General features: G+C 44.7%; 3 protein-coding genes across 3 annotated transcripts; 2 read left to right on the top strand and 1 right to left on the bottom strand.

Moving 5' to 3' along the window:
• The first annotated feature begins 3,625 nt into the window (after positions 1 to 3,625).
• LOC144274806 (ATP synthase peripheral stalk subunit d, mitochondrial-like) lies at positions 3,626 to 6,339 on the top strand. Its single transcript, XM_077833901.1, has 4 exons — positions 3,626 to 3,798; positions 4,076 to 4,147; positions 4,873 to 4,935; positions 6,217 to 6,339. The coding sequence occupies exons 1-4, from the start codon at positions 3,706 to 3,708 to the stop codon at positions 6,337 to 6,339; spliced, it is 351 nt and encodes a 116-aa protein (XP_077690027.1). The 5' UTR covers positions 3,626 to 3,705.
• A 1,521-nt stretch (positions 6,340 to 7,860) lies between these two features.
• Positions 7,861 to 15,067, bottom strand: LOC144274325 (5-hydroxytryptamine receptor 3A-like). Its single transcript, XM_077833067.1, has 8 exons — positions 15,050 to 15,067; positions 14,026 to 14,070; positions 13,825 to 13,934; positions 12,675 to 12,844; positions 10,762 to 10,922; positions 9,049 to 9,259; positions 8,597 to 8,764; positions 7,861 to 8,108 (listed from the first exon to the last, which is right to left on the bottom strand). The coding sequence occupies exons 1-8, from the start codon at positions 15,065 to 15,067 to the stop codon at positions 7,861 to 7,863; spliced, it is 1,131 nt and encodes a 376-aa protein (XP_077689193.1).
• Positions 15,068 to 16,697: 1,630 nt separating this feature from the next.
• On the top strand, positions 16,698 to 23,703 carry LOC144274916 (ATP synthase peripheral stalk subunit d, mitochondrial-like). The gene is made up of 5 exons (XM_077834013.1): positions 16,698 to 16,706; positions 16,962 to 17,055; positions 17,961 to 18,079; positions 23,326 to 23,388; positions 23,539 to 23,703. Exons 1-5 carry the CDS (start codon positions 16,698 to 16,700, stop codon positions 23,701 to 23,703), a joined length of 450 nt encoding a protein of 149 aa, XP_077690139.1.
• Positions 23,704 to 24,493: the final 790 nt, after the last annotated feature.

Below are 24,493 nucleotides of genomic sequence, written 5' to 3'. Positions count from 1 at the left end.
TGTATTGCGTATATAAGTAAAGCAAGGCTGTAATATGCAAGGCCTACAGGCTAAGGTTTGTAAGAGTTTAGCTTAACCATGCTAGGCCTCAGACTTAAGGAGGCATGATATAAAGGTGACCTAGGACTAACCCTTTGCCAGTCAAGTTACAAGATTATGTAAAGAATGTGCGAATAGGTGACGGTCAGGGAAATATGCTGCCTGTACCTGTCTAGACCACAAGACACCTGACTGTAGCATTATGGAAAGTTCTTCTCTTACTGAAAGTATCTAGGTAAACACGTTTACCTAGATACTAAGGAGATGCTAATGAGACAAAGGGGGCAACCTATGAAAAGTGGAGCACCCCAAAATGTATGGGGTGTGAAAGTACAGAGGATGTAATGTTGTGAAGCTCTTTTCAAACCAGGAGCAAGGGAAAGAGAGCTGGCTGGCCGCCTGGGCTGTCAATCGCACAAAGAGACACTGGAGGGACTTTCTTTCCCTGCAAAGCGTCCTGGGTAGGGAAGCCCTTTATAAATCAGCTTCCAGTTGAGAGTGAGAGAATTGCAGGAGGGAAGATCTGGTGGTGCACTCTAGGCTTGTTGGAGGTGTGTCATAGAAGGTATTCCTTGCTGGTGGGATTTATTTACTTAAAATAAATCCAGGCTTTTTTGTTTTTAAATTTGTCCAAAGTTGGTCTTGCTGCTGCACGCTGCCACAGGGGAATTGACCCCTGGTCTTCCATATCTCCGGTAAGTGCCCCAAGAACTAAGGATGGCTGTCTTTTGGCAGTCTTGTGACTGTAGCTCTTTGAAAACACTTGGGAACAAAATGTTCTGGGTTAAACATGTTTTGTTTGAGCTGAAATAAAATTTTTTGATTCACTGACATTTTTCATGACTTTTGGATTTTGTTGTGAAAAGATAAAGTGCTGAAAAGATAACGTGTTTTCCACCCCCATCCCCCAATCTCTTGCTGTAACAACATCACCTAGCTCTAAAGTAGTATGAAGTTAACAGACTACCCTCCTGGTAAGAAAGTTACATGGTCTCTCAGTGCTGGCAGTTTATCCACCTTAGCTGCCTCTGCTTAAAGTGCCAGATGTGTCCTGACGTCCATTCTTCACCACCCGTCCGCTCCCTGCACTGTTTAGATTCCAGAGGCTTTGTGCCTTCACAACTGCCCGGCCCCGCTTCACTCGGTGCTGCTCTAACACACCCTTCCTGACGTACGATTCTCTGCATCCCCAATCCTTTGCAGGCTAAGCAAAGCTTAGAAACCCCAGAGGCTCATGACCCCAGATCCCTCTTATAAAACACACCCATCCAATACTAAAAAGGCCTGTGGAGGGGAGCTCTTCCTTAGGGGCTGTGGAGGGAGAGGATAGACTGGTCGTTAGTGAGACTTTGCAAAGCTCTCATGTGCCTGCCATGGTCCCCCTGACTATCTCTGCATTCTCTGGTTTGTTGTTTGATGTGGACGATCCTTCCATGCTGGACACGGCTGTTCCTTCACTTGTTTATTGGCCGGCAAACACAACTGGCTCATATGCCTGTATGTCTGAGGTGTATGTCTGAGGTTCAACTGGGGATGTGTGTCTATATGTATGTAAATAGGCTCATACCCCACACTGTGTTATACCAATAAATTAAAAACCAGCAGGATCTTATTAAAGGGAAAAAGGCAAAATACCACATTTATTGTGAATACAGAAAGAATCATAGTAAGCAGTTAGTTATAGCTATAACATTCCATTCAATCTCATATTCATTCACACATTCATTCATACAAACACACACACACAGGTTCTGCAAGGTTGTTATCATAGTTACCAGCCTTAGAGTTGCTCATGCCAAACCACTGGCCAGGTGGCCTGGACATGAGGAGGGAGCAGGGCCTTGTCAGATGCTCATCTGATGCTCCTGGAAGTTGGTTTGCAGAATCAGAACCCAAAGTTCTCACTTTTTAGAGTCTATTTTTATAGGAATTTCTTCCTATGCCAGTCTATGGGAATTGCTTCATCATGCTGTTGCTGAATCAATCAGCAGATAGCACATTCCTGAGGGCTCCGTGCTGCTAGATGTTATCTTGTTCTTTGGTTCTCCCATTCTTGAGGCTGTTGGGTGGATTCCAATCTGCCCCCTGGGGGTCCTCTGGTTATTTCCACTTGACGCCTTCTTTAGCCGATGGACACTGGATTCTTAGGCGGCACCTCCCTGATCATTCAGTTATTATCCTCACCAAGCATCCATCCACATACATCCTCTATCTCTATTTTAATCACAATTGTTAATACAACAAAAGGGGGGGGGAGTCTCTGGGTGCTGTTTCTGTTGTTAGAGTATTGCTTTGGGTCTCTCTCTCTCTCTGTGAATTGCTTTGAGAACAGACTCTGCAAGTTTCACACATAGAGGGAGAGAAACAGTATCAAAAACCAAGAGACCTCTTAATTAGTAATTCCCTGGAATTTAAACTATGGGGAATCAAACTCATTTGTGATTTTAATACAGAACTTCTTTAATACGATCCAACAACCGGTGTATATAGAGAGAGTAACGGCCACCACAGTGGAGCCAGGCTCTACGGCAGCCTCTGTAGCATTGCCCACCACCCAATCCTTTGCTTCTGTAGCCTATGGAGCCAAATCCTGCTCCTGTTAGGTCCTGGCAGAGCTCCCCAAGGGCGGGGACTCCACCCCCAGAATGACCATGTCTCTAACCCAGCTAGATCTTAGATGCTGAACTCCCTCGGTCAGCCCAGACCAGCGGGGGGGGGGGGGGGAGGGTTCCACGTCTCAGCCCCTCACCGTGCTGCATGGCCAGCCAGTGTGGGGATGAGCCTTGGTGCCCAGCCAGGGGTGTCTTTCCCCCATGGAGGCTGATCTAAAGGAATGGGAGCTGGGACTAGCCTTTTCTACTCTCCCCCATGGCCTGTGTGCCTTGGAAAAATGAAACTAGACAAACAGCCCATGCATGGCTGAGCTTAAACTGAGAGCAGATGGAAAGGAGGGTGAGTCCCAGGAGCACCATAAACTGGTACATCATGAGCCAAATTCCACCCCAGTGCATTCCCCTCCCCTCCTTCAGGGAGTCAGTGTGGTAACAACCAAGGCATGAATTCGCTGGGTTAGGATGGTGCAACCTCACCCAGAAGAATCAAACCTCCCAGGGTGCATGTGTTGAATACCGACCCCCAGCTCCCAACAGCTGTATGGTGAACAAACCCTCAGCCATGTGGCTAAAAGGACAGATTGGCTTTCAGAGCTTCTGGATGTCTGGTACACATGTGCTGGAACTAGGGGTGCTCCTACACCCCCTGGCTTGAAGTGGTTTCCATGTTTATTATCTATCTTTTTTTTTTTTTAAACCCTTTGTCAGGCTTGCAAATCTGTAATGAAAACTAACCACCGCATTCACAAACTCTCGTTGTCTGCGCCTACCAGTGTTCATGATGAAAAAACTGAGTATTGCACTTGCCCATCCAGCCAAAAAAAGAGAGAACCAAAAGTAGGCGTGTAGAATTTTGTGTGGCTGCTTTATTGCCATTTCCCCGTTAATGAGCAGACTGAAAATACTGGCAACTAAAATGAGCATAGTTACTACCCTGTGGCCTGATGATGGGCGGGGCAGTGGATACTGCAGAGTTGCCTGGTGTGGAACTGGGAGTTCTCTGAAATTCCTGGGGGTTGTTCTATCAGCTGTTCTGCTCCACCTGTACTGGTTGATGTCCTTGCCAGAGAAGCCCCCGGCTATTGACTGGGTTTATTACAAGGCTGCAGTTGCTAAGGCTGGCATGGTGGATGAGTTTGAAAAGAAGGTGAGATTCTCGTCCTCAATTAGATGTTGCTGCTGATTTGAAATCCAAGTGGAGGCTGCTCATGTCTGATGCACAAGACCCAGAACTGTGAACTTTTCCTCGAGCAGGCTGCTAGGTGAGGAAAGAGTATATGGTCAGAGCTTTCCTATTCTCTCCTGATTCCCAATATCCAAAGAGCACTAGTCTGGCTACTGGGGAAATATTAGCTCTGGGAGCATGCAGGGCTTCAACAGAATTGAGAGGCAACATGTTTAGAATTTATTTTTTGAATTTACAGTACAATGCTCTAAAGGTTCCTGAGCCTGTGGACACACAAACAGACAAGATAAATGCCCAGGAACAGGAAGCTGTAAGTATTTAAAAACTCTTCCCTGCCACATGGTTTCTCTTTGATCTTTGTAGTGGAATAGAATAATTCTGACTTGGAGTCTGCTGGTGGGTAATTAATTGTGCTGAGGTACAGGAGCTGCAAAGTCTGGGTTTGTGCATACATGCAGCTTTTGAGCAAGAATAGGTTCTCTCTACCTATACATGACCACACTTGGGGATTTAGGGTCTGGGACTCGATTGCAGTTCAGCTTGCTCTTCTGGTGTAATAAACTTGAAATTAGTGTAAGACAAAGGCTGCCAAACTGATCCACTGAGGATCTTACTGGCATCTTGTCAGCAGCCCAAAGGATGCACCTAAGTTGCATAAAATAGGCATGACTCCTTTTTAATGTGGAGCTGGAGTTCTTGGAGATTGCATGGGTCAAGATGGAGCATTGCATAGTGTGACTTCTATTCTATGGGCTCCTCCTCTGTGCAAAAGAGGAGGGTGGGTGTAACATAAACTCCAGGGGTTGTACTCAGGTATTCAGGCTGGCAAATTCTCTGGCTAAAGACGTCAAGAGCTTGTACCTGTTTTATTTAAAGCAGATACTATTTTAAGGTCAGTGTCTCTTTAAGGAAGAGGTAAGATGAGAATGGTGACTCTCTTTTGATGGCTAAAGTGAAATAGCCTGAGAGTCACAGCTTCACTGCATTAAACAATCTAGGATTAATGGGCTCACCAAACCCTTTGTTCTCTTGCAGACTAAGAGTGCTGCTGAATATGTGCAGGCTTCTAAATCCCGTATTGTCCAGCATGAGAAACAGGCAGGTTTGACGGGTTCTACCCTGTGAATTTCATGTTTAAGGCAAAAAGAAAAGGAGTACTTGTGGCACCTTAGAGACTAACCAATTTATTTGAGCATGAGCTTTCGTGAGCTACAGCTCACTTCATCAGATGCATACCGTGGAAACTGCAGCAGACTTTATATATACACAGAGAATATGAAACAATACCTCCTCCCACCCCACTGTCCTGCTGGTAATAGCTTATCTAAAGTAATCTTCAGGTTAGGCCATTTCCAGCACAAATCCAGGTTTTCTCACCCTCCACCCCCCCCACACAAATTCACTCTCCTGCTGGTGATAGCCCATCCAAAGTGACAACTCTTTACACAATGTGCATGATAATGAAGTTAGGCCATTTCCTGCACAAATCCAGGTTCTCTCACTCCCTCACCCCCCTCCAAAAACCCACCCCCATACACACACAAACTCACTCTCCTGCTGGTAATAGCTCATCCAAACTGACCACTCTCCAAGTTTAAATCCAAGTTAAACCAGAACATCTGGGGGGGGGGGGGTAGGAAAAAACAAGAGGAAATAGGCTACCTTGCATAATGACTTAGCCACTCCCAGTCTCTATTTAAGCCTAAATTAATAGTATCCAATTTGCAAATGAATTCCAATTCAGCAGTTTCTCGCTGGAGTCTGGATTTGAAGTTTTTTTGTTTTAAGATAGCGACCTTCATGTCTGTGATTGCATGACCAGAGAGATTGAAGTGTTCTCCGACTGGTTTATGAATGTTATAATTCTTGACATCTGATTTGTGTCCATTTATTCTTTTACGTAGAGACTGTCCAGTTTGACCAATGTACATGGCAGAGGGGCACTGCTGGCACATGATGGCATAAATCACATTGGTGGATGTGCAGGTGAACGAGCCTCTGATAGTGTGGCTGATGTTATTAGGCCCTGTGATGGTGTCCCCTGAATAGATATGTGGGCACAATTGGCAACGGGCTTTGTTGCAAGGATAAGTTCCTGGGTTAGTGGTTCTGTTGTGTGGTATGTGGTTGTTGGTGAGTATTTGCTTCAGGTTGCGGGGCTGTCTGTAGGCAAGGACTGGCCTGTCTCCCAAGATTTGTGAGAGTGTTGGGTCATCCTTTAGGATAGGTTGTAGATCCTTAATAATGCGTTGGAGGGGTTTTAGTTTAAGGCAGTTTGGTATGAAACCTTGTTTTAATTTCTAATTGTACATCTAGTTTAATTTGAATGCTGGCTTACATCTGACTTTAACATTTTCTTGTCTCTCCTCCCACTCCAAGCTTGAGAAGTTCAGAACCATGATTCCATTTGATCAGATGACTTTTGAGGAGTTGAATGAGGTCTTCCCTGAAACCAAACTGGACAAGGAGAAGTATCCATACTGGCCTATTGAAGACCTGTAAATCTGTCTGAAAGCAGTTTCTGGTGACTGTCAAAGTCTCTAGAATCTTTTAAATAAAGTAATTGTACAGGGCTTCAGCAATGTGTCTCATCTTGGTCTCAAAACTAAAAGATTAAATCCACTAGGAGTTTTTGGATTTTTTTAAGTGGGTGATGAATGCTGTGAAATAAGCAGGCAATTGGTTTTGGAGGCTCTGCACTCTTTACAGGGTGGGGATAGTTCCTGAAGGAGGACAGGATTGAGTCTTCCAAGCAGGATGCCAAGGTTAGTGTTTGTAGAATACTCTCCTTGTTCTTGCTGTTCAGGTTAAACCCAAGGTTGTTCGGGTGACTGAGATAACAGTTCAGCGAACCAAATGACCAGCCCAGTTTCACTTTCAGCCCTTTTCTGTATTACAAGCGCAAGCATCTCTCTCTAACCTGTTCATGAGACACTCATTGGACCTGGTTACAAACCTGGCAAAACCTTACAAACCTCCACCAGCTTTTTTCCCCCACAGCCTCAGTGTGCCAGATGGGCTTGTGCCTCAGCACCTCTTATGCAGCTGTGCAATTAGCCCATGCTGCCTCAGCACGGCGTAGGAGAGGGCCACCCTGGCTGTAGAGGCAGGGATGTGGGAGGGCTTTTCCATCGCACGGCCAGATGAATATTAGGGACTGGTTACATGAACCCATCCAAGAACAGGCAGACATGCTGCTCTTGATCTAAAGGTCATGTGTAGCATTCAGGAATGTAGGTAAATGAATAGGACAGCAGCTTCACAACACGCGCCTTCTGAGAGGAGTGTAAGATTCTACTTGGTAGGTTTCACCTTCAGCCAAAGCCGTGACCATTCTGGCGTTTGTTATTTCTGGGTGATCCAGGTCTCCCGTTAGTAATGTGCAGTACTAATAAGGCAAACACTTCCAGTGGTCTGCAAAAATCAGATACATGGTATGTTTATGTAAGACAGCATGTCTTGTGACCAGCACTAACTGGTTGGGATTTTTGCTATGGTAAATATACCTTTTCCTCTGGAGCTCATTATTTTCCTTTAAACTTGAATCCTGGGCTGTAGTTGGGGGTAGGAAGCCCTCCCTGTCCTGTTCCCTCCTTTGAGTTGATAGTGGTAGCCTGGACTCCAATGACAGTTGGAGGAACCTGTCTCATCCCATCAAGACCCGCACTAATCTAGTCCATTGTGTTATTTCATGTTTGCTTTGTTCCCCCCAGATCTCCACGTGTAGTTCAGCACTTTTGAGAGGTACAGCTAAGATGACTTACACCTCCTCCAGTAATTCCCTGTCAGCTGGAACTGGCTCCATGAATGTATTTTATTCAGGTAACTTATTTGCTGATGGGACGCCCTAGGTGTACACATTGCTTTACAAAGCACTTGCAAGAACAAGGCTCCTGCCCTGCAGAGCTTGCACTGTTATTCAGACATGCAGTATACAGCTTAATTAAAGCATAAGAAGCAGGAAAACCTTTTTAGGGAGGAGGTTGAGGCAAGCAAGTATTAGAAAAGGCAATTAGCCCACATTTAACCACTCCATTGTACAATAATGATGATGATAAACAGAAGTGACAAAAGCAAATGACTGCAAAAAAGCACCTTATCCAGAACTAGCAGAGCTGACTCATACTCATGTAGCTCTGCCTGGGTCCCACTTCTCTGCCCTTCTGCATTGATTCTTCCCGTAAGCATGGGTAGTTCTATATTTCCCTTTCCAAGTGGGTTTGAATCCCTCCTCTCCTCTTGTCCCATGGCCATCTCAGTCAGCGAATCTCCTACAATGGGCAGAACAGCAGCCAAAAGTAAATATACATTAGGGGAAATTGTGGACAAGAGCTGAGGCCTGCATGATACTAAACTTCACCTTATTTGCTTGATAGTTTTTATTAAAATTTCATACACTTTTCCATCAAAAAATCTCAGGGACTGTTCTCGCTGAATGGGCTTGTGGGGCTGGCCAGAGTTGTTGGAATCTGTGTAGGGCTGGGTTTACAGCTGAGCCTCCATAAATAACAAAGGTGCAGCTCTTTTGTAGATATATGTTGCCTATATATATTTGATTCGTATAATATTTGCACCATAATGATATTGAGAGGTAGGTATCTTAACTGTGTGTGAATGTATGATCAGATGTGGCCTGAAACACAATGGACTTGGGTTCTAAGCCTGCTAGCATGATTGATTTCCAGAGATAAGGGGCTCTCTACTGACAGAACCCTGACACTGGATACGGATATTCAGATGGAAGTAACCAAACACCAACCCTGCTTGCTTAGGAGGTTTCCGGATGTTGTTCTAGCTTGCTCGCGGCATCTCAGCAGTTTCATAGTCTTGAGGAAAGGGTGGAGGGGTTTCTTCTTCAGCTGCATTAATAGGCAGGTCTCCAATACACCCATAATCATTAGGACAAAGACACCTATGAAAAACATCACTGCAAAACAAGACCAAGACAATGTGCTTGATAAACTCTCTGCCTTTCCTTCCTCTAGATCCATGGTTCTTTCTACTGTGGGCTTCTGTTCATAGAAGAAATATAGTGCCCCAAGTCCAGAAACTGCTCTGAATAGGGACTTATAGTATTACAGCTCTACTGCAGTGGCTACGTGTTCCTCTTCTTACTATCTCTGAATAGGTGGCATGTTTGTATTCTGCTCTCTTCCTTATATCCAGTGCATGTCGAATATAAAGTGACTTTTACTCAATAAAGACAAGTACCTATTATGGGTGGGTCATCGGAAGAAGTGGGAAGAATGTCCTTAAGAATCAGAGCTAACACAGACTCTCCAATGATGAGTGACAGCTGGAAGCTGATGTTGTCCTCATAAGAGCTGCTGCTGAACAAAATAGTCATATCCAATAAGTAGAGAGCACATGTTGGGAAGATAAGGTTCAAAACGTATAAAATGGGTCGTCTCTTCATGGAGATCTGGAGGGAACAAGACAAACATGAAATAACTGAATGGGCTGGAAAAGTGCTGATCTCAATGGGATAAGACAGACTCTTCCTCCCTTGTTTGGAGGTCAAGCTATCAACTCAAAGGAGGGAACTGGCCCCAGTGGACTTCCTATCCTCTGGTGTAGTCCATGCTTCAAGTGCCAGCCATAAATACTTGCCTTGATCCTATCCCCAGCTTTCTTTCCTTGCTCCCTTACCTTCATTTCCTACTTGCTTCCTGCCCTCTAACCCCAATTTCCCCTCCTTTCATAATCTGACCCTTCTTCCACCTGTCCTGCAAACTCTTCCTTACCTGCCCATCTCTTTCTATCACCTACTTGCAGCCACTTCACCTAACCCCCTTTGCCCTCATTTTGGCTCGAGTCCTGTGTTCTTCTACCCACTCTTGCAATTTTCCTGCTGGTATTTTCTGTATGAATATTCATGCACATGTGCCCACTGAATACATAGGCCCTCACTTGTCTGGTTTTTTTTCTTCTACTCCTCTAAACACGCACATTGAAACTGGAGTGGACAAAAAGGTCCATCTAGTGCAGTGAGCTGTCTCAGAGTGGCCTATACTAGATCTCAAAGGAAGATGAAACCGCCTTAGACCACATCCTCAGCTGGTATAAATCAGGGTAGCTCCACTGATATCACTGCAGCTATAACAATTTGTACCTACTGAGGATCTGGATCCATAACTGTGTAGTTCTATGTCATGAAGAATGTTTTTTGTTACCGGCTATGAAGGAATCCAGCGACTTGCCAGCATTAGTATCTGACCCTATATGCTCCTATGAGAGCTGTACGGTCAAAGGTCATTTTGCTAAAGCATGATCTGGCTTGCACCGTAGACTGCTTTGGTTCCACCCTCTTTTGGCCTTCTCTCCTGCATTGTTAGGCGAGAGATGCTAGGAATGTGGCAATGGAACTAGCATGAGTTGTCTTGGGCACATGTGCTGCTGGATTTGTGAGACTGCTGTAATTCTCCCATTTAGACATGGGAGTTGCCTATTTTCCCCTATGAACTCCTTGTAGAACACAGCACTTGGTATGAGCAGTAGATCGTGGTCTTTCTTGATTTCGCTCTACAGATCTACATTGTAGGGGTCAGGCAGACGCTGCAGAGGTGACACATTCTGAGACCTCCATTTAGAGGTATGTAACTTTCATTTTTATCAGATCATTCTGTTTTGAGATTTCAGACTCCCACAAAGTTGCTAAGATAGCAATACTAACTCTTGGATGTAAGCAAATAATATACATCTCCCTGGACCTTTTGTTAAAATACCTGTACTTTATAAAGTGCTTTGCCTGGTGGGGAATGTATATTTGTAATTGTGGGAGTTAGTCCTTTTAAAGATGACTAGATTTTCCTTGGGTTATGTTTTTAGTTTTTGTAGCTGAGCCCTGATGTTCTGAAGGGTGTGTTTATGATAAATCAATGAATGAAATATATATTGTGTGAAATACAACTGATGATGAAGTACCTCATAGATGATCCCAGTAAAGACTTCTTCCTCATCCTCTAGTCTGTATGGTATAATGTTTATGTTTGTGAACTTCCATTCTCCATTGGTCAAGTGATAAAGTTTGCTTTTTTTATTCACCTCATCTGTTGTCTGATTGGACCGGAGAATAACGTCTGTTGCTGTTTGAGCAAAGAAAGTGAGGACAGAGTGGTTTAAAGGGGTTCCTTTCTTCATACAGGGAGTTCAAATCTGTTGTCATAGTCCAGGTGTGTATTCAGAAGGAAGGAAGAGAAGGTTAAGATCACCCACCCACCCCCCCTTGGTGGGAAAATTGCATCTCTTGCCCAAAACAGAACTAGTTGTGTACTTGGAGCTTGAGTCTTACTCCAGGATAAACTGGCAATAACTTAATTGAAATCAACGGAGTTATACCAGTATGAGATCAGAATCCAGCCCAAAGGTCACTGCTTAATGGGAACAAATGTCTGCTGACAGTAGGAATTTCATAACTCTATTGGTCTTGAATACTTGGTTAAATTCTGTCTCCCATCTTATGGCCTGGATCCAGATCCTATTGAAGTCAGTGGGAGTCTTTCCACTGATGCCAGTGAGCTTCAGATCAAGCACTGAGGGCTAGTCTACACTAAAGTCTATGCTAAAGCGCTGCTGTGGCAGCACTTTAATGGCCTTGTGTTGTTGCGGCGTCGTGCTGGGAGACCTCTCCCGGCGATCCAAAAAAGTCACCTCAGTGAGGTGGGGCACTGTTTACACTGGTGCTTTACAGCACTGAAACTTGCCGCGCTCAGGCGGGGGGAGGGGTCACTCCCCGTAGCGAGAAAGCTGCAGCGCTGTTAATTGCCAGTGTAGACAAGCACATAGAGGAGCAGTTGGCAGTGGCTGTCTCTTTCCTGTGCTTCCATAAACACTTGGGAGTAGCTACTCTCTGGCCCTCTTCTGCACAGACTCACTACGGTGGGTGCAAATGGAGCATTTTCTTGGGAAAAATATCAAGGTCTTGATACTGAGATGGCTAGCCCCCTTCCCTGGAATGTTTCACTCCCGGATGTGAACTGGGCAGGGTTACTACTTGCAAAGAGTTTCCTCTTCAAATCGAGGCTGGCTGACTTTCTGGAAGAGCTGTTTTAGCCGAACACAAGTTATTGGGCTCAATTCAGGGGTAAGTGGGTGACATTTAATGGCCTGTGACAGAAGGTCAGACTAGATGATCTAATGGTCCCTTCTGGCTTTAAAGTCTAGGAATGTCATGAAACATTTGATACCTTACTTTAACTAAACCAATTGCTTTTCAAGTGAAACTGAATTATTAGAATAGTTGTAGCTAAATGGAAACCTGTGCTATGCAAACAATAAAAGATCATACTTCAAAGTAAGTCTTGCCTCTCCGTTTCTGTGACTACCATAGGGATAAAATAAGAAAGCATGCAGCAGTTGAAAACTAGATCTAGTCTGGAACTCAAATCTCTGGGTAAGTCTGGATCCCATCCTGCAGCCCTTTCTCAGTCATGTGATTAGTCCTCTCAACTTCATCTCTTGGAGTTCTATTTTTAATCTAGATCCTCATGAACGTTTTAAGGACAAGACCTTGCAAACTCAAGTAATCCTTATTGCAGTCAGTGGGACTAGTCATTTGACTAAGTTGACCACTCCTGGGAATAAAGGCTTTACAGAGGCAGATCCTGGATGCTTCCAGAGATATACATACAGGAGACTCCACAGCGGGAGATGGTTCCATAGCCCACTTTCCCTCTTACATTGTAATTTTTTAAAAAAAACACAATGGACACTATTGAGTAGTGAACATAAAAATTCAATAGCCGAACAGACCTGTGATCCATCTAGTCCATTGACTAGTTGGGGACAGGGGCCAGCACCAGCCAATCCAGTCTAGTTGTGAATAAGAATGGAAATACCTGGATGATTAAATGAGAAGAGGCTTATGCTGCACATCTGGGTGTCAAATGGAAACTTGTGCATCTCCAGGTTGCACGTTATGGTCACCTGGTGCTGTTGGGTTGTGCTAATGATGCCGTTGTGAGTGATGGACAGAAAGGGTCTGCTGAGCGATTTCTCTTCATCCACTCTGAAGGAACCAATGATTCAACAACAATGAAAAGTAAAATGACAAAACACTTATTGCAGTTCGAAGACAATATTTTTTTGCAAACTTGCTGTTAGTCTGACTTTGAATGGTCAGTGAATCTTACTACATACAACAGGAAACAGAAGAGAGAGGGTGAGTGACAGCGAGTAACAAGGGATGAGAGTTTTAAAACAAACAGGGGAGGACAAAAAGGCTGTGGGAGGAGACAGAAGAGACGGGAAGAGAGAAAGCAAGCAGAGAAAGTCTGGGGCGCAGAGAAGGGCTGATAACCCCCATCTACACTAAGACTTGTAGTGGACCCCATTAGCATGCTAGATGAGACAGGAAAGACATTCAAGGACATATGAACCACTTGCCACATTGGACCAGGAACTGTTGGCCTAATTCTGATCTCACACAGCTTCCACCCCCTAACTTTGACTTTAGCTGAATTACTCCTGATTTCCACCATGTAAGTAAGAGCAGAATCAGGCCCTATGTCTTTATTTGTATCTTGTGCAGTGCTGAGCACACAGCTGCTTCTTAACAAATAATCATGAATAATTAACCATTTAGGGACAATACCAAATATCATAGTACAGTGGGCATCTCCTGGACCTCCAGATTAAAAAGTGACAGGAGCCTCTAAAATATACTTTTGGAGTCTGTCTCCTTTTGATTGGCTTCCCTGCCTGTCAGATAGTTTGTCAATACCCTGCACATGTTCTCCTAGTGCCCCCTCACTTAGGGACTAAAAAACCCTGTTTTATTTAATGAATGTTTTCTTATTGTCATGAGATCAGTTAATTGATTCTTAGCTATTCCATCCCCCACCACCCAATTCATCCTGCAAAACCTTTGCTTATGGAGTAATCCTCACTCAGATGAGTTAGTCGCATTGATTTCAGTGGCTCCCATCATGTCCCTCATAATTACCCTTCTTACAGAAGCAAGTTGAAATCGGCCAAGGGGAGTCTTACTGTTCATAAATGATGATATATGGGGACCAAAATGTATCCACTGGCAGAACGAGGTTGGAAATGTTACAGAAATCCTGAGGATTCCAAGTCATAAAGACATTTTTCCACTTCTAGAGGAAAGAAAAATCACAAAATGGAAACAATTTCTGGACTCACAGCACACAGGAAATAGCTTTGATTTTACAGAAAAAAATCTCTTACCATGGTCACTAAGAAATAGACAGTGACAGTTTGTAGCTTTTCAGTCTAGAGAAACGAAATGGGAAAGTGATTATCATGATTTCATTAACTAAGGCAGGTACCGAGCTTGGAGGCTGTTCAGCGTTTTTCTTATAATGATGGCGTGATGGGTGTCAGAGATATGAGAAAATCAGGGCAGGCCATTCACGTACTTTTCTTGGTCTTACAAACTCAGGAGTAGACTGGAAGGGTCAAGTTCAATGTTTGGAAAAAAAGAGTTGCCTGATAGAATACACCTGGCTATGCAAATCTGTGCTGGGACAGGATCCAGAGCAGTAGAATGAGACAAAAATTGCAACACGGCTCAGGGAAATTGAGCCTACAGAACTGATCCGTGATGTATAAGGAGGGCAAAACCAAACAAGAATTACCAAGTCTCTCCTCACTCTCCCCCCAACTCCACTTTGCTGTAACACCGGCTAATATCGTGGGTTCCCTTTACCCAGGCTAAGCAGAGCTGTTTCCTTTGTAAGAGGCTTTTTTTGGAGGAAACAGAAAAAGAGAGAAGTTCAGATGAAATGCAAATCAAGGGCCAAATTCCTGAGTATTCTTGGACAACTTTGTAGTGCTTTGGCAACACAGTGCAGCTTAACAGGCCAATTAAAAAGTGGATAGGAGGCTGCTAGGGAAATTAATCTTGCCCTGGACTTTGATCTTTTAGAGCTCATTTTAATGTGACCCCGTTCAACATGGGATGAGGACTAAAGCAATTTTAAATAACCCTCTCATTTGTGCAGATGTGACAAGCTATTTTCTCCTGGCACCTCCAACAAACATTGCTCTGGATTCTACTTTCAAACCACAGCCATAAAGGCTGGAGAAGAAGACCTTCACATCAGCAGCAGTAACAGTGGAGTTACTCCCGATTTGTGCTGGTATGAGTGAGAGAAGTCATTCACTCACTTTAGGATCATCAGCTGCCTCAGCTTTTCAATCTCCACAATATTTCCTACTATACAGAATAATAAAGAGTTTGTTTCCTTACCACTGAGAGGATGGACATCAATATAAATTGTACCTCCACTTTCAACGGCTCTTCCCAATTTTCCTTGGGTATTGTATGTAGTGCGGGTGTCTTTTCAGAGGAGATATTCAGATACTGAATAACATTATCGTACTTACAGAGCTGTTCTGGGGCAGCACCTGTGGAAATAAAATGAAAGTCTGGTTATGTCCAAATCATTTTATCAGAGCAATACTGAGCAGGATCTCAGCATACACCACACAGCCAGCTTATGGAATGGGAATGCATCAGAGGATTAAAAGACATTGGGCTGTAGCTGCTAGAAAACCACTGTCAGATCTTTGTCCCCTTTCACACTGGCAGGACTAGGGTGCCCGTCTTAATCTTCCTCATACATGTATGAGAATATAAATTACTCAGCGGTTTTCCCCTGGTCCTACTCCAATTTAACTTACCTGTTGCCAAAGACAAAGTGAGAATAGTTAAGAATGCGTCCCACATCGTTCCCCTTTTCCTAATGAGGCAAATGATACAGCTGATGCTACAGCTAGTTGCCAGTGGCTAGCAGCTGAGGTGCCGGATGTGATTTGATATTAATCGGTGTAGGGAGGAAGCTTATATAAGTGAAGGCTTTTTTTTCTTTTTATGAAGAATTCCGTGATAATGGCTCAATGCACTCAGATGGCTCTGGGGATCAGCTCATGAAATTACCATTAATGGATCTGATATTACGGGACCAATGCTGTGGTAGAAATAGTTTGCTTTAACCCCATAGTCCCTCATGGAAGGTATTGCTTGTTGTTGGGATTTATTTATTCAAAACAAATTGAGGCTTTTTTGTTTTTAAATTTGTCCAAAGTGGGTCTTGCTGCTTATTGGACAGACTTGCCGCTGCACTCTTCCACAAGGGAACTGAGCCCTGGTCTTCCATATCTCAGGCAAATTCCCTAAGAACTAAGGATGGCTGTCTTTTGGCAGTCTTGTGAATGTAGCCCTTTGAAAATGCTTGGGAACAAAATGTTCTGGGTTAAACATATTTTGTTTGATCTGAAATAAACTTTTTTGATTCACTGAAATTTTTCCTGACTTTCAGATTGTTTTGAGGAAAAAAGCCCATTTTATCTTTTCAGCACTGCCAGCCAGCCGAAAAGTCAATCACTTTTAAAAACATCACCTACCTCTAAAGTTGTATGAAGTTAACAAACTACCTTCCTGGTAAGAAAGTTACATGGTCTCTCACTGCTGGCAGTGTATCCACCTTAGTTCCCTCTGCTTAAAGTGCCAGCCATATCCTGATGTCCATTCTTCACCGTTCTCTGCACTGTTTAGGCTCCATAGACTTGGCGCCTTCACGGCTGCCCAGCCCTGCTTTATCTGGTGCAGCTCTAAAGCTCAATCTTCCTGACTTCAGATTCCCTGCATCCCCAACTTCTGTGCTTCACAGCCTATACAAAGCATAGGAACCCCAGAGGCTCATGACTCCAGATCCCTCTTATAAAACACACCCTTTCAAAAACTAAAAAGGCATGAGAAGAGGAGCTCTTAGGTGTTGTGGAGAGAGAGGCTAAAGTGGTAGTTAGTGAGACTTCGTGTCCAGCCAGGGCTGTCTTCCCCTGTAGAGGCTGATCTAAAGCGGGGGAGATGGGATCAGCCTTTTCTGCTCTCCACCATGGCCTGGGTGCCTTGAAAAGATGAAACTAGCCAAACAGCCCATGCATGGCTGAGGTTAAACTGAGCGCTGCTGGAAAGGAGGGTGAGTCCCAGGAGCACCATAAGGGCTGGTGCAAGGATGTTTTGTGCCCTAGGCGAAACTTCCACCTTGCGCACCACGCCCTCGGCCTGGGGAGCCATGCAGCAGCTCCCCGCCCCAGCTCACCTCTGCTCTGCCTCCTCCCCTGAGCACGCCACCCTGCTCTGCTTTTCTCCCTCCCAGATTTGTGGCGCCAAACAGCTGATTGACGCCGCAAGCCTGGGGGGCGGGAGAAATGGAGCGGAGGCGGCATGCTCGGGGAGGAGGCGGAGCAGAGGTGAGCTGGGGTGGGAAGCGGTTCTCCTGCACGCCACCCCCCCCTCAGTTACTTGCTGCAGGCGGCCCTCCCCGTGCCCCGCTGCCCCAGCTCACCTCCGCTCCACCTCCTCCCCGGAGTGCGCTTTTGGCCACCCCCAACCACTTGGTGTCCTAGGCGGCCACCTAGTTTGCCTAGTGGTTGCACTGGCCCCACATAAACCGGAACATCATGGGCCAAATTCCACCCCAGTGCATTCCCCTCCCCCCCCCTCCAGGGAGTCAGTGTGGTAACAACCAAGGTGTGAATTCGCTGGGCTAGGATGGGGCAACCTCACCCAGCAGAGATGCTGGCAAAAGCCCACCCAGCAGAATCAAACCTCCCGGGGTGCATGTCTTGAATAGCAATATCCACCCCCTCCAACTGCCTTGTGGTGAACAAACCCTGAGCCATGTGGCTAAAAGGGCAGATTGGCTTTCAGAGCCTCTGGTTGCCTGCTCCATAGGTGCGGAACGAGGGGTGCTGCTGCACCCCCTGGCTTGAAGTGGTTTCCATGTTTATTATCTTTCTTTTTATTTTTTTTAAACCCTTTGTCAGGCTTGCAAAACTATAAAGAAAACTAACCATCCCATTCACAAACTCACGGTGTCTGTGCCTACCAGTGTTCATGATGAAAAAACGGAGAGTATTGTACTTGCCCATCCACCCACCCCCCGCCGCCCCAAAAAGGCAAATGTAGGCGTGTAGAATTTTGTGTGGCTGCTTTATTGCCATTTCCCCGTTAATGAGCAGACTGAAAATACTGGCAACTAAAATGAGCATAGTTGCTACCCTGTGGCCTGATGATGGGCGGGGCAGTGGATACTGCAGAGTTGCCTGGTGTGGAACTGGGAGTTCTCTGAAATTCCTGGGGGTTGTTCTATCAGCTGTTCTGCTCCACCTGTACTGGTTGTTGTCCTTGCCAGAAAAGCCCCCGGCTATTGACTGGGTTTATTACAAGGCTGCAGTTGCTAAGGCTGGCATGGTGGATGAGTTTGAAAAGAAGGTGAGATTCTCGTCTTCAATTAGATGTTGCTGCTGTTTTGAAATCCAAGTGGAGGCTGCTCATGTCTGATGCACAAGACCCAGAACTGTGAACTTTTCCTCGAGCAGGCTGCTGAGTGAGATTATTAGGAGGTATTGGCCCAGGTCCTGTGCTGTGGTGTGCAGCTGCTTTGCATCACACTGCTAGCACAAAGCAGCCCAAAAGCTGGCATAGCTAACGATAGGAAGGGTCATTTTAGTGGACGGGGATCCTCCAGTGGCATAAAGCTAATGCTTTTTTCTCTTACAGCCTGCATAGGTTTTCCCAGCTGTCGGTGTAGAAGTGGCCTGAGGAAAGAGTATATGGTCAGAGCTTTCCTTTTCTCTGCTGATTCCCAACATCCAAAGAGCACTAGTCTGGCTACTGGGGAAATATTGTTGCATCAACCAGGCAAGGTACTAACAAGCTTCAACAGGACTTTATTTTCAAAGTGGAAACCTCTTTACCAAGCTGCTGCTGCACCCTCTGTAACTTTCTCCAAGCCTCTCAACTCCTCCCCCCTCCTTCCTGTTTCCTGTCCTTTCAGACTCCCAACAGCTAGTGCTCCCAATTCTAATAATTACAAGCAACTTCTAAACACCACATTCCCTCCTCTCTTAAGAAATTCTCCCAATTAAAATAAACATCATTGTTCTAACCACAGGAACAAATATGAAATGTTGGCAGAAATATTACACTGAAAACACTGTAGATACTACATAACATAGTCTCTAGTCCAGACAGGTGGTCGTCTGGGTCTGACAGACCGTCTCTTAAGCCCTGGTTCCAGTGCAATGTCTTGTTGTGTTGGTACCACGGTGAAGTCATCCAATGCAGACTGGGTGTTGGCATGATCTCCTCTTGGTGCATAGGCAGGTGCAAGATAAGACGCATTCCATACCCGCCCATCAGAAAGTTGACAGGTGTAAGGTCCCTTTTTCTCTATGATTTTAAGAGGAGCTGTGAATTTATGGTCCCCTTTGCATAAAATTCCAGGTTTTCATATTCTAACGAAGCAACCACTCAAACTTTGGTGCCTTAGCACCCCGCCGCTTGTCTGTGAAAGCCTTAGACTTTGCTTGGTTCTGTTCAACTGTTTTTCTCACATCATCCTCGTTTGGGGCATCAGGTCGTGCCTTCAACAATCCAGCAATGTTCAGTTTAGTATTCATCTGTTTCCCATACAGTAACTCTGCGGGTGATCTTTGCGTTGTGGCATGTCATGTAGCCTGGTATGCTTGCAAGAAATCAGTAGTGAAGGGTATCCACAATAGCCCTTCCAGTTTAGCCATTTACAAACTCTCTTTCAAACTTCTGTTAAACTGTTTGATTTCCCCATTGGCTTGAGGGTAATGTAGGGATGACCTTCTGTGTAAAATGTTCCTCTGTGCTAGAAAAGTTTCAAACTCCAGGGAAGTAAATTGACTACCATTATCTGAAACCAGTTCTTTGGGGTTACCTTCCCTGCTGAAAACTGAAGAGAGGAACTTAATTACTGTAGCAGAAGAGAATTGCTATGTAAACGCTACCTCAAGCCATTTACTGAAATAGTCTATTAAAGTGATGGCATAACGGCAGTCAATTGGAGCAGTATCAAAGGGTCCTCCAATGTCAATCGCCACTTTTTCCCCATGCAGATTCAGGAAGAGGAACAGGCTGTAATGGAGGGGTACATGTCACTGCTGTCTTATCATGCATTTGGCAAGTGACACAAGATTTTATGAGTGCTTCAGTTTGAGAGTCCATCCCTGGACACCAATACAGATCCCGTGGTCGCTGTTTGGTTCGGACAATTCCTTGATGGGTATCGTGTGCCAGGTGTATGAGTTTTGCCTGTAATTCTTCTGGCACAAGGAGCTGGTGTGTACCTCATAGCACACAGCCATCTAACAAAGAAAGTTCATCCCGAACTCTAAAATAAGGCAGCAAAACTGGGTCAAGGTTTTTAGGGTGACTGGGCCATCTCTTTGTCAGAAATTCCCGTAGTTTTTGTTGAATTGGACACGCTGCACAAGCAGCTTGAAATTGTTCTCTTGTAACTGCAGTGAGAGTGCTTATAATAAGCGCAACCACGACATCCTCATCCTCCGATGGACCATCTGGTGAAGGCAAAGGCAGGCGAGAAAGACAATCAACGACCACATTTTGGTTTCCAGGCTTATATTCCAGTTCATAATTGAAAGAGAGTCGTCTTGCAGACCATCGAGCAATACGGTATCCTGCTCTTCCCAGTCCTTCCGCGGTGAGCGACGTCGTCAAAGGGCTGTGGTCTGTGTGCAACTTGAACGTGCGGCCCCACAGGTAAGTTCTCCATTTTTCAGTAGCCCAGACACAAGCAAGTGCTTCTTTTTCGACTGTAGAATATTTTCTCTCAGCATTACTTAGTGTCCTTGAAGCAAATGCATCAGTCCTCTCTGTGTTGTCCTCATGCAGTTGTGTGAGAACAGCCCCAAGTCCATAATCAGAAACATCAGTAGTTACAATTGTGGGCAATGCAGGACTGAATAGTGCAAGTACTGGACTATGTACAATCAAGTCTTTCACCATTTCGAAACTAGCTTGTGCATCCGTTGTCCACACTAAGGTTGAACTTCTCTGTAGTAATTCCCATAATGGTTCAATGACAGAAGCATAATTGGGAATGAATTTTGCATACCAGGAGGTAAGACCCAAGAAGGAACGTAAGGTTTGCAAACCTGTTGGAGGAGGAGCATTTGAAATTGCCAGGGTATGATCTGGATCAGGTTTTAGTCCAGCCTGTGAAATTGTATGCCCCAGAAAGGAGAGTTCAGTTTGTCTAAATTTGCATTTGGACCTCTTGAGCTGGAGGCCTGCTGTGCTGATGCAGTTTAGTACACACTGCAGGTTATTGTCATGCTCCTCAGAAGTATTTCCAAACATGATAATATCATCCAGATAGCACTGACCTCCATGTAGATTCTTCAGAATCAATACATCATTTTTTGAAAGGCACTTGGGGCAGATGCGAGACCGTATGGAACACATTTAAAACGAAATAGTCCCTCATGTGTAATAAATGCTGTGAGGTCTCTGCTCTCTTCATGCAACATAACCTGGTGGTGTGCGCTCTGCAAATCAAGAGTAGAAAACATCTTTGCTCCATGGAGTTCTGCAAATACTTCTTCTATGTGAGGAACAGGATGGCTGTCAATCGCAATAGCTTTATTTGGTTCCCTTAAGTCCACACAAAGGCGAATGTCTCCACCCTTCTTCTGTATCACTACTATAGGTGAAACGCATTCCAAGGAGTCGATCTCTTCAATAATGTCCTTTTGAACAAGTTTTCTAAGTTCCTCTGAAACAGCTTCCCTGACTGAAAATGGTAAGCGCCGTAACTTCTGTTGTACAGGCATCACATTATTCTGCATTTTAACTTTATGCAGAAACCCATAAGCACAGCCGAGTTTCTCCTCAACTTGGTGTTGGGTTCCAGCTGAAACTGGTGTGTGTACTGCAAGAGTGCTTTGCTGAGGAAGATCAATTAATCCATTAACTACCCTGAGATTTAAAGCAGCCAATAAATCTCTGCCAAGGATAGGAGTGCCTTTGTGGACAATGTAGAACTCTGCAGTTCATAGATATTTAGGTCAGAAGGGACCATTATGATCATCTAGTCTGACCTCCTGCACAACGCAGGCCACAGAATTTCACCCACCACTCCTGCAAAAAACCTCACACCTATATCTGTGCTATTGAAATCCTCAAATCGTAGTTTAAAGACTTCAAGGAGCAGAGAATCCTCCAGCAAGTGACCCAGGCCCCATGCTACAGAGGAAGGTGAAAAACCTCCAGGGCCTCTTCCAATCTGCCCTGGAGGGAAATTCCTTCCCGACCCCAAATATGGCGATCAGCTAAACCCTGAGCATATGGGCAAGATTCATCAGCCATCTGTTACACAGCAATCACCAAAAGTAACTGTTACTGGAAGGTAGCCATGTACTGGAATATGGTTTTTCAAATAGCACACCAGGTGAAGTTTGGGTTCAGTAAGAGGCACATCTTTAAAGTAATGCAGATAGATGGAATCAGGTAGTATAGATTCTGCTGAGCCAGTGCCCAACATTAGCTGAATAGAGTGTGGTTTGCCTGAGGGTATGGCTGAAATGTTTACAGTGCACTTTATCTGTTCTGGAATATGTACAGTAGTGATTTTGTCCACAGCGACATCTGATATTGTAACTGCATGCACCTGTTGATTGAACTGGCTCCTGCGACATACTTTAGCAAAATGTCCCATCTTTTTGCAATGATTGCACTGAGCTACTTTTGCTGGACATCCTGTGTAGCTTGCAAGGTGTTGTGGGGATCCACAGCAAAAACATGCTCTTACTGTATTTTGAATTTGCTGATTCGGTGGTTTTTCATTAGTTTTCCTCTTGCAATTGCGTGTCTGCAGTGGTAGTGAACTTTTCTACAAAGAAGTCACAGCCTGGACTGTGCCTCCTGTACCCATGCTCATTATTTTGGCTTCAGCTGTAGCTGACTCAGTCTGAGTAGCAATGGTTATTACTTTTTCTAGTGTAAGTTGTGGTTCTAGAAGTAAGCGTTCTCTTACATGAAGCATAGTTGTTTTCTCAATGAGCTGGTCTCTAATCATCTCATCTGCCATATTCCCAAAGTCACAAATTACAATCAGCAATATACTGCATTATAGTTTTCCCTGGTTTCTGTTCACACTGGCAAAATCTGTAGCGATTAGCTACTACATTCACTTTTGGCACAAAAAAATTCTTTAATGCAGTGTGTGCAGTCTCATATTTATCATCTGCAAGGGGAAAAGGGCAAAATATACGCTGAGGAGCATACTGGCACCTTGTCAGGAGCCCAAAGGATGCACCTAAATTGTATAAAATAGGCCTGACTCCTTTTTAATGTGCAGTTGGAGTTCTTGGAGCCTGCGTGGGTCAAGATGGAGCATTTCATAGTGGGACTTCTATTTTATGGGCTCCCCCTCTGTGCGAAAGAAGAGGGTGGATATAACATAAACTCCAGGGCTTGTACTCTGGTCATTGATGTTGTCTTTAGCCAGAGAATTTGTCAGAATTTGTACCTATTTTATTTAAAGCAGATGCTATTTTAAGGTCAGTGCCTCTTTAAGGAAGAGGTAAGATGAGAATGGTTAAAGTGAAATAGGATGAGAGTCACAGCTTCACTGCAGGAAACAATCTAGAATTAATGGGCTCACCAAATCCTTTGTTCTCTTGCAGACTAAGAGTGCTGCTGAATATGTGCAGGCTTCTAAATCCCGTATTGTCCAGCATGAGAAACAGGTAGGTTTGGTGGGTTCTATCCTGTGAATTTCATGTTTAAGGCAGTTTGGTATGAAACCTTGTTTTAATTTCTAATTGTACATCTAGTTTAATTTGAATGCTGGCTTACATCTGACTTTAACATTTTCTTGTCTCTCCTCCCACTCCAAGCTTGAGAAGTTCAGAACCATGATTCCATTTGATCAGATGACTTTTGAGGAGTTGAATGAGGTCTTCCCTGAAACCAAACTGGACAAGGAGAAGTATCCATACTGGCCTATTGAAGACCTGCAAATCTGTCTGAAAGCAGTTTCTGGTGACTGTCAAAGTCTCTAGAATCTTTTAAATAAAGTAATTGTACAGGGCTTCAGCAATGTGTCTCATCTTGGTCTCAAAACTAAAAGATTAAATCCACTAGGAGTTTTTGGATTTTTTTAAGTGGGTGATGAATGCTGTGAAATAAGCAGGCAATTGGTTTTGGAGGCTCTGCACTCTTTACAGGGTGGGGATAGTTCCTGAAGGAGGACAGGATTGAGTCTTCCAAGCAGGATGCCAAGGTTAGTGTTTGTAGAATACTCTCCTTGTTCTTGCCGTTCAGGTTAAACCCAAGGTTGTTCGGGTGACTGAGATAACAGTTCAGCGAACCAAATGACCAGCCCAGTTTCACTTTCAGCCCTTGTCTGTATTACAAGCGCAAGCATCTCTCTGTAACCTGTTCATGAGACACTCATTGGACCTGGTTACAAACCTGGCAAAACCTTACAAACCTCCACCAGCTTTTTTCCCCCACAGCCTCAGTGTGCCAGATGGGCTTGTGCCTCAGCACCTCTTATGCAGCTGTGCAATTAGCCCATGCTGCCTCAGCACGGCGTAGGAGAGGGCCACCCTGGCTGTAGAGGCAGGGATGTGGGAGGGCTTTTCCATCGCACGGCCAGATGAATATTAGGGACTGGTTACATGAACCCATCCAAGAACAGGCAGACATGCTGCTCTTGATCAAAAAGTCATGTGTAGCATTCAGGAATGTAGGTAAATGAATAGGAGAGCAGCTTCACAACACGCGCCTTCTGAGAGGAGTGTAAGATTCTACTTGGTAGGTTTCACCTTCAGCCAAAGCCGTGACCAT

This window comes from Eretmochelys imbricata, chromosome 14 (assembly GCF_965152235.1).
Source record: "Eretmochelys imbricata isolate rEreImb1 chromosome 14, rEreImb1.hap1, whole genome shotgun sequence".
Classification (NCBI taxonomy): Eukaryota; Metazoa; Chordata; order Testudines; family Cheloniidae; genus Eretmochelys; species Eretmochelys imbricata.
Note: the sequence above shows the minus strand (reverse complement) of the source record. Positions and strands in the feature narration are given on the sequence as shown.

Coding starts and splice junctions, on each gene's coding strand:
- LOC144274916 (XM_077834013.1), top strand. Junction 17,056..17,960: donor GGGGAGGAGGCGGAGCAGAG/GTGAGCTGGGGT, acceptor TTGTTCTATCAG/CTGTTCTGCTCCACCTGTAC. Junction 23,389..23,538: donor TTGTCCAGCATGAGAAACAG/GTAGGTTTGGTG, acceptor TCCCACTCCAAG/CTTGAGAAGTTCAGAACCAT.
- LOC144274325 (XM_077833067.1), bottom strand. Junction 12,845..13,824: donor TATATCATCATTTATGAACA/GTAAGACTCCCC, acceptor TGGTTCCTTCAG/AGTGGATGAAGAGAAATCGC. Junction 8,765..9,048: donor CGATGACCCACCCATAATAG/GTACTTGTCTTT, acceptor CTTGTTTTGCAG/TGATGTTTTTCATAGGTGTC.
- LOC144274806 (XM_077833901.1), top strand. CDS start 3,706: ATGTCCTTGCCAGAGAAGCCCCCGGCTATTGACTGGGTTTATTACAAG. Junction 3,799..4,075: donor TGGATGAGTTTGAAAAGAAG/GTGAGATTCTCG, acceptor TTGAATTTACAG/TACAATGCTCTAAAGGTTCC. Junction 4,936..6,216: donor TTGTCCAGCATGAGAAACAG/GCAGGTTTGACG, acceptor TCCCACTCCAAG/CTTGAGAAGTTCAGAACCAT.